This window comes from Ptychodera flava, chromosome 16 (assembly GCF_041260155.1).
Source record: "Ptychodera flava strain L36383 chromosome 16, AS_Pfla_20210202, whole genome shotgun sequence".
Classification (NCBI taxonomy): domain Eukaryota; kingdom Metazoa; phylum Hemichordata; class Enteropneusta; family Ptychoderidae; genus Ptychodera; species Ptychodera flava.
The window spans coordinates 27,762,298-27,771,190 of record NC_091943.1 but is presented as its reverse complement, the minus strand read 5'-3'; the positions used below and the strand labels follow the sequence as shown (position 1 = coordinate 27,771,190).

Below are 8,893 nucleotides of genomic sequence, written 5' to 3'. Positions count from 1 at the left end.
GGGGTGATTTTCATACAACAAATCGTCAGCTTGTAAGGCTTCTAGGTTTTTACCAATCTTTGGACGTCCAGTTTATAAAGAAGCAGAGCTTTTCAAATACATACGCCTGCACCTTTTTTTTCGGAGTACAAAGCTTTCATATGAATATTGCATTATTAAGAAGATAGGCTGTTGTTCTATCACCAATAATTAACGCTGTCCCTAAATTATGCGTCATCACTTATGACTTAAAGTCAGGACAATGTAAACAAAGTTCGCTCTAAGTCACAATAACTATCGGGCCGAGGGGTCGTTATTGACAGTCATTGATGAGGAGGCGGTGTTTATATTGAAACTCTCAAAACAAATTCGCATTGAAAACGAGGTCCGTTTATTGTTCCTGTCTCGCTCGGTAAGGTGTACATACATCTGTACATTTTCGCCATGCGTAGTTGAATCAAGAACAGCGGACCAGTTTTGCGGAAAACAAAACAAAGATGTCGTCTCTGCGAGTACTGTTGTACTCCCAAGATAAAATCAGATTCACCAGAACTTTGACTCTTCTTGCGATTCTGTTTTCCATCAAAGTTAAGGTAAGTGTTCTTGTAGGAATGTGTATAAGTATAAAGGCGAGCTGATAAACAAAGCCAACTTCCTTTCCCTTCGTTTTGGCTAGAATGTCTCTGAGCCTGCCAAATCCGGTACGGATTTGCAAGAACGCAACCATAGGATTCTCCACCACGTTCAAATTTCCGTGACGCTGTTGAATGTATCCCTCCAAGACGGCTTTTCAGAAGTTACGGTTCAGTATTTGTGATTGTCAGTGTTTTGAAAAGAGCGGTCTGCAACTGACTTATGCATAATGATTCGAGTTACAGTGTCCCGAAAATACAGTTATAACAGTCTCTGTGTTTGGTCCAAAGTTCGAAGCGGGATGAACGATACACATTATATGGCGATAGACCTCCTATATATGTAGATTCCAATTAGGGGAGAACCACTTGATTTCGGGAGGGGGGTATGGCGGATTTTGAGGGAAAAAAATTGTCACCAGGTGCAATAGAAGAAAAAAAAATTGATCCTGTCGGGGCCTGCGAAAAAAAATTGTCCTAACAGACAGAAGTGAAAAAAAAATGTCACAATGCACCAGAAATGAGCAAAATTTGGAAACCTTATTCTCATGTATTCTTTGCCAGCGCAACGCCATAGGTGGTGCAAATGTTTTTACCACAAGCAATTCTTACGTTTTTTTCCAGCACTTATGGTATAAGCATGCACTACATAGGTCTACTTTACACCTCAGTGCACTCAATGTTTTCCTACCCTTTTCTGACTCAAGAAATCATATTTCAGGATTTCTGTTGCAATATCTCACTGGCATAGGCACTATCTAAAAGGGGACTATTTGACTTCTGTAAATTGTGAAAATTTAAAACACAAGACAGGAATCAATAAATTAGTGTTAAAACTAATATATTATTCTCTCAATATAAATATGTTAGAAAGATGTACAAGTTGACAATATAAAATTGAGGAACAACAAATATAATGAAATATAATGTGTGAGCCTGGTTTCTCTGACCACAAAAGATAACATCTTCCCTGAGAACTTACATTGATGCTGGGTCATGTTAATTATAATATGACACCACACACCGGATCGCTCACTATAGAGTCCGTCAATAGTGGCAAACTCTCTCAATAACAAATCTGGCTTCTCCTCTTTGAGGACGAAGATGACTTAATAATCACACAACCAAGCTGAGGGGATATAAAACAAGAGAGCGACTGATGAAGGAACCCCATTTTAGGTTCCGAAACACCGTTAAGACGAATCACTCAATCAACAACCGGTTTACCGGGGACCGAGATCACGTGACCAGGGTCAAAGCACTATTAATTCACCGGTGTCTCGCCATGTATTCGAAATAATGTGAGGGGGGTCACTAAAAAAATTGAAAACTTTAGGGGGCGTTACTAAAAATGTGGAGAGGAAGAAGAGGGCAGGGTTAACTCAATTTTTTGTGCGAAATAAATTGAAACAACATCTCAGATTGCACCATTGCACACATCAATTTCTCAAAATTTCAATGCAAGAGGGGGGCCACCCCTCTCGTGCTCACCCCCTTTAGCTTCTAACAGTTTTACTGGTAAAAGACAAATTGAAAATACCTCTCAGATTGCACTACACTGCACCATGGCGCACATCAATTTCTCAAAGTTTTCACAGGATCTAGGACAAAACTGAACTGTTGTGAATTCATCCTTTATTATCACAGAAACATATGTTTTAATTGACCTCAGTTCAATGACCATTTTGACAGTTAAACATACCATATTCAGGCTTTTCATTAGAAGCTGGCAGCTGGAGAAATGACACAAGAAGGTCAGAGATTTTCCGTTCCTGTATATTCATTTGTCTTCCGTCTCTGGCAAACAGAACTATTTTTCACAAAATGTATTGTCATTATATTGGTTGTTGAATATTGTGACTCAAACACTGATCATGCAAAATATGTAATAAAAATATCAGTGTTCAATGTCATTTTCAAAAAGTTTTACAGAGTGCAAAATAAACTGAAACTCCTCTCAGATTGTACCATGATTAAACACATCAATTTCTCAAATTACCAATACGAGAGGGGGAACCCCCCTCTCGTGCTCTCCCCCTTGGGGGATTCTAACAGTTTCACTTATTAAAAACAGTTAAAAACACCACTCAGATTGCACCAAACCTGCACCATTGCACATATCTTAAAAATTTCCATGCAAGATAAGGGAAAGCCGAGCTCCCCTACGCCTCTCGCGTGTTCTCCCCCTGTACTTTCAAATTCTGCCCGGTCAGATATCCTTGTGAAAACCCTGTCATAATACCCATCCAAATATGGTTAGATACTGGTTATAGCGTGATCATTTTTATCTTTATTTTATTGTGACTTTGAATTTCATTTTGATGGGTTCACCTTTTTTGAACCATCATGAGATAACTGATGATAGTCGAGCAGGGTACATCAGGATTTGAAAGGTCTTTACTGTTGCTGTATTTTGTAAATTTTACAATTACATGTATTGGTATTTAACTTTTCAAGGGGGGGGGGGCAGTCAAAATTTCAGAGTTAGAGAGGGAGTTTATTCAAATTCATCATGGTTGGCAAGGGGGGTCACTCGAAATTTCGGAGTTTCAGGCTGTAAATAATGACGGCTCCCTTATATACAACGCATCACAGGATCTATTGTGAACAGTTTATCAATTTGATCTCAATATTCATCACTACATTTCATAATGTCCCCGACCTCTATGCACACGGAACCAAAGGTTCACCATTTGCGAATGCATGCAAGTTAGGCAAAAAAGAAGTATGTGCTGTTCGGATTACCCGACTTACCCCAATTTAACCCAGACCCTAGACTTTTTAGAGCTTCGTAAACCCGGAAGTAAAAATAACGATATGAAAAAACGTGAAACGCATGAAATCACGCGAGAACTAGTACGTCATTCTTATTATATAGTAGGGATGCCAGACGCTCACTGAAAACTTACGAGATGACTGACAGTTGTTGCACACTGAACGGTTTCCGGTTTTCAAACTGCTGTATCTCAAAAAGTGTTAGGTCTAATTCAATAAAAATTTTCAATTCAACTGCTTATTCTACCATGCGATTCTTTTTTAAAATAAAGAAAAAGAACCGTGTCATTTTAGCGCTCAAAATCAAGCATTATTTATCACAATACAGCGTGCCGTACTGCGACACGTACATTTCTCAGGCCACTACTTCCTATGTTAGAATGAAATGCTCGTTACATGTACAGTATGTTGTTCAGTGCCTAACGGTAGGTAGGTTTTCACTAAAATGCAGGGACCAGTGATCGGAGTTAGTGTATACCTAACAGCGACTGTTATTCTAAATTTGTGGAAAGTTTGAAGCATTTTTATGGCTTTTTCTGATGTTCATTTACATTCTTGTTGTCATTTCCGAACCGCGCCATGCACAGCGTGGCCATTTTATGCAGGCCAAGTCAAAAACCCGGAAGTGTTTTGTGATAGTGAATTGAGTAAAATTTTGGTCAATTTTACTTTTTACAGTCATTCTATCATTGAAATATAAACCCGTACACCAAAAACTGTGTGTTAAGGTAAGTTCTGAGTAGTTTCAAAATCTTTGCGTTCGAAATTTACCGTGAATTTTGCCGTACGTACATACTTCGTTGAACAGCCCCTAACTGCCAACGCTACAATCAGCTGTTTTCAAACTCTGGTAGTTTTGCGAACATTAAACTGTGTTCATTTTTCATCTGTTGATGTTACACAAAATTTACAATATGATATTTGACAAGAAAAATTAATACTCTTTCAATGATGTATGGGAATAAAGTCAGCATGCCATGGTAATAAATGTATGTAAACAACCTTTATTTTTAAACAGCATTAACGTAAAATGAGAAAAATGACAGACAGGGGTAGGGCAGGAATCGGGAATTGATAAACAAGACAAGTTGAAAGATGGGCAAATGAAGAGAGAATGAAAAATGTAAGGAAAGAACCAAGAGCAAAGGAAAAAGTCATAAACCTGACTCTAGATTTTAATGCCAAAGGAAATTTGAGTACAACAAGATGACAACTTTTTAGGGGGGAGTAATATTCTTGTGTAAAAAAGGAGAGCTCCAGGGAGATTATTGTGCGAGTTGATCAGTTGAACAATGACTTATTTTATTCATATTCCTATGATTTGTGGTTTTTTGAATATCGGAATTTCTCAAATGTAACATTCAAGAAATTTTACAGATCTAACATATATTTATTTTGTTCTGTTATTACTCAAGTTTAACTGTCCAAATTTGGTACAGTTAGCGTAAAAACTCTGAGAGTTACAGCTGTATGAAAATGGGGAAAAATGGTTATTTTTACTGACATTTCGTCAAACATTTTTTGGCTCTCCTTGATTGTCAGTGTATCTCAAATACAAACTTTAGGTAATTTTACAAGTCTAAAATGCATATTTTCTTTTGCATTATCTCTCAATATTCAGCGTTCAAAATTTGACAGTTACAGTAGTTTGAAAATGGCGAAAAATAGCTTTATGACTGGTAGTATGTGCACGGGCTAGCTCCGTCCAATTTTCAACTCTGTCTCACAAAATTTTTGGCATTTTCAAGTCTCTATGTAAATAAAACAAAAGCTCCTTATACCTTACTCTTACAATATATTGCACAAAAAGTATTTTAAAGCAGATTAGTTAGAGAATTAATATTATTATACAACTATATTTTTTCATAGGGATACCCACAAAATGACTCTTTGCCATATGTCGTAATTTTTTGACCATTTGTCAAAAAAATCGAGCATATTTTAATTATAAAAAAATCATAACTCTGGATGTAGACAAGATAGAACTATCATTAACAGTTTTTTGAATCCTGAGACAAGATCTTCAAGAAAACATACAATTCAAGTAAGTTTAACCAAGAAAAAAAAGGGCCTGGTATCCCTACTTATAGCAGGCCCCGTCTCAAACAAAATGGTGACTCGCGATGGACATAACGTGTACTCAATTTCGTTTTGCAAATGCGATCATGGCGAAGAAAGGTCGATTTTGTCTTCTATTAAACAGAACCGAACATTCGAAGAAATTTTGGAGGAACACCATCCAGTTTTTCCAATGTCAAATGTACTCTATTCGAGTTGAATGTGCCATGGATGCTGCTGCGCCGTGGTTGGAAGTACAGCAGACAAATATACAGGTTGGCGAGGCTCCAAACAACTTCAACGTAAAGTACGTTCGTTTTTCTTGCGAGCGACTGCAAAAAGCTGAGGATTTACCTGTGGATAAACAGTTCACTTTCCTGTCAAAGAATTGTAATTCAGCCATATCAATTTCTGTGGCAGTCTAATAAACCACACACTTCAATTCTACTGATGAATATTTTATTTTAATATATTGGTATTCAATTTGAGTGCGTTTCATGAGGAAATTGTTCACTGGTAGTTTGTTTGAACGCGTACAAAATGCACATTGAGAAATAAAAAAAATGAACAAAAAATTTCCCTACTTTACCTAACCTATTTTTGAAAACCATGTAATCGGAACAGCCTTATAGGCTACCTGTGTAAAAATCATGTACATAAAAAGCTTCCAACTTTGACAACGGGCATCTTTTCTAAACTTGGAGAGTATAACTTTTGTTTGTAAGTGTATAACCCCTGACATGTTCACCAATAGCTTTTCGACGATAGTCTACTGTTAAACTGTAAATGAAGTATGAAGGGCTTTTCTACTCTGAGCAAATGATGCTTTACCGCTTCCTTGATGGGGTTCTGGCTCTCAACTTATATTGCCAAGCAAGTTGATGCGGTTCGGTACAAGATTAATTCTATTTGTGTTTTGGCTTGAAATATCGATAAACATTGGATAGTTTCAGAGAACTGACTTAAGTCAAGTGGGAAATAAATTCACAAGCCAGGAAATTGGAGGATTTGCATAAATTTGCACAAATTTACAATTCTTTCTCACCCTTATCCCTGCTTTCCTTGTCTTGCTAACAGGTGATATCAAAAAATATTTTAACCTTGGGTTGACAAATTACTGAAAATTGAATTAATCTTTGCAAAATAGTGACTTTTAGTAAAATGTGCTGTGTTATGTTCAAAGCCAATATCCAAAATAGATATTACTTTGATATAGATCTATCATGAAGTACATATAAACTGTGTCAACTGTCGTGTATTTTACTGTGTCATATGCCCTCCCCCCCCCAAAAAAAAAAATATATTGTAAGGTATAGCCTTATAAGCCATGTCACATAGGTAAACTCATCAAAAAAAATTATTTGAAGGCTGTTGATGTTAACATTTCAACTACATATAGTTCAAAATGTATTACCCTTCATAGACCTTACTTCGATACAAACTCATCATGGAGTAAATATAGTCTGTGTCAACTATTGTATGTTTTATGTAAAATGGCCTTCAATGTATAAGGTATACGCTATGATGTGCCTCATAGAGGTAAACTTCCCAAAATTTTGTTTGAAGGCTATTGACATTGAAAGTTCGCACAAAATGTAGTGCATTAAATGTATTATTCTAAACATATTTTTTACTTTGGTTAAGTTTCATCAGGGTTAATTGTGAAAATAACTTGTGTCAAGAGTATGCTTGGTTTATGTCATAGGCCCAAATGTATAAGATGTATACTAAGTCGTCTTAAAGCTTGCGCCTGATAACTGAATAACTAATTACTGAACGCTCTCTTTCTATTTTAATAAGTGTTCACTGCAGTCATTGAAATAATTTTCTATGTAGATTTCATGATGGCAAGAGTACTTTGCGAGTGAAGTAATTCACGTCGCTATTCATTGTTGCAACCCCTTGGTGCTCATCTATAATCTGTCAGCAACCCCATCCCGACAAGCAAAGTCGTTATAGATATAGTATAAATAATCTCTTTTATAAAATAAATCGTAAAACAAAAATAAATGACAATTATTTTTGTTGAATGATGCATGGAAGTCAAATACCTGCCTCTGACAATTTCAGAATAAAAAATTATTGACATACACGTTCCTCTTTCCGAAGGCTGGTGCCTTAGTTACAAGCGATGGCTGTGGCCACACCAAGGGATGCTTTCAAAACCCGATGGACTGCGACAGTTCAGCAAACACGTGTGACGTCTTGATCACGTGGGCTAGAAACGGTAACGCTACCAGTTTTGGGATTATGGGACAAGTTCAAGGCCAGCAAGACTATATGGCCATCGGGTTTTCCCACGATAAACACATGGTTGGTGAATGAGCAACGTCTCATACACTTCTTTCTCATTTCCTTTGTGGTTTATGACACGAGAACAATATAGCTTTACTAGTAAAGGCAATGTTTAATATTTCATACTTCAACTTGCCATGAGTGTACGCTTGTAAATTTCCCTACTGTAATTCTTAGATAAAACAAGATAGACAAATTGACGAGTTGCAAGGGGATCAGAATAAAATTACGAAAATACTTTTTCCTCTATTGCCTGGAATACATAAACATTGGATGTCGCTTTGTGAACAATCGAAGATAATCACCCAAGTTTGTTTGCCATTCAGAATTTAGTTTGATTGAACTGCGCGGGGAATAAAAATAAGACTACCAATGCCCGGGATCGTCCAGGAACAGCTTATTTGTAAATAAGGAAACGAAGACTCGAGACGAATTGCTTTAAAAAGCCAATAAGCGAAACGTCTATGAAGATAAATTCGTAAGCTTGTAATTTCAGGGAGACGATGACGTTTGGGCGTGTCTTCGATTGGCAGATGGGAGTATTACACTTGATCATTCCAACAACGTCGATCATAGCAACATGCAGTTGGAAAGTACGGTAAGAAAATTACAACTAGGAACAAAATAGATGTCCACTCATATGTTACAAAACAGTTCCTCCATTACAGCGACAGTGGCGACGACGACGTCGACGGCGACGATGATGATAGTGGTGGAGGTGATGGTGGTGGTGGTGGTGATGATGATGATGATGATGATGATGACGATGATGATGATGATGATGATGATGATGATGATGATGATGCAGTGATGACAATGACTATGATGATGACGGTGATGATGATGATGATGATGATGATGATGATGATGATGATGATGATGATGATGATGATGACGACGAGGAGGAGGAGGAGGAGGAGGAGGGAACATGGTTATAATAAAGAGAGGAGGGCAGAAAACCGTGTTTTGTATATCATAATGCGAGCGGCTATGTCATAGTTGTGTGTCGATTAACAAAATTATTGCAAAAATAACGACTAATTTCACAACAGACAAGATAAGATAAGACTTGCTGTAATGATAAACATTACATTTGTCGTCAGTTCACTAATTTAAAGTTACATATCGACTGTTTCTTGTATTTTTTTCTATTT

General features: G+C 37.0%; 1 protein-coding gene across 2 annotated transcripts in view; it reads left to right on the top strand.

The window, feature by feature from the left end:
* The first annotated feature begins 378 nt into the window (after nucleotides 1–378).
* LOC139114476 (ferric-chelate reductase 1-like) overlaps nucleotides 379–8,893 on the top strand; it is a 16,743-nt gene continuing 8,228 nt past the window's right edge. For both annotated transcript variants that reach the window (XM_070676237.1, XM_070676236.1), the window contains exons 1-3: nucleotides 379–572; nucleotides 7,554–7,757; nucleotides 8,236–8,337. In XM_070676237.1, coding sequence (XP_070532338.1) covers nucleotides 477–572; nucleotides 7,554–7,757; nucleotides 8,236–8,337 — 402 coding nt within the window. In that variant the 5' untranslated portion in view covers nucleotides 379–476. The remainder of the gene's footprint in view (nucleotides 573–7,553; nucleotides 7,758–8,235; nucleotides 8,338–8,893) is intronic.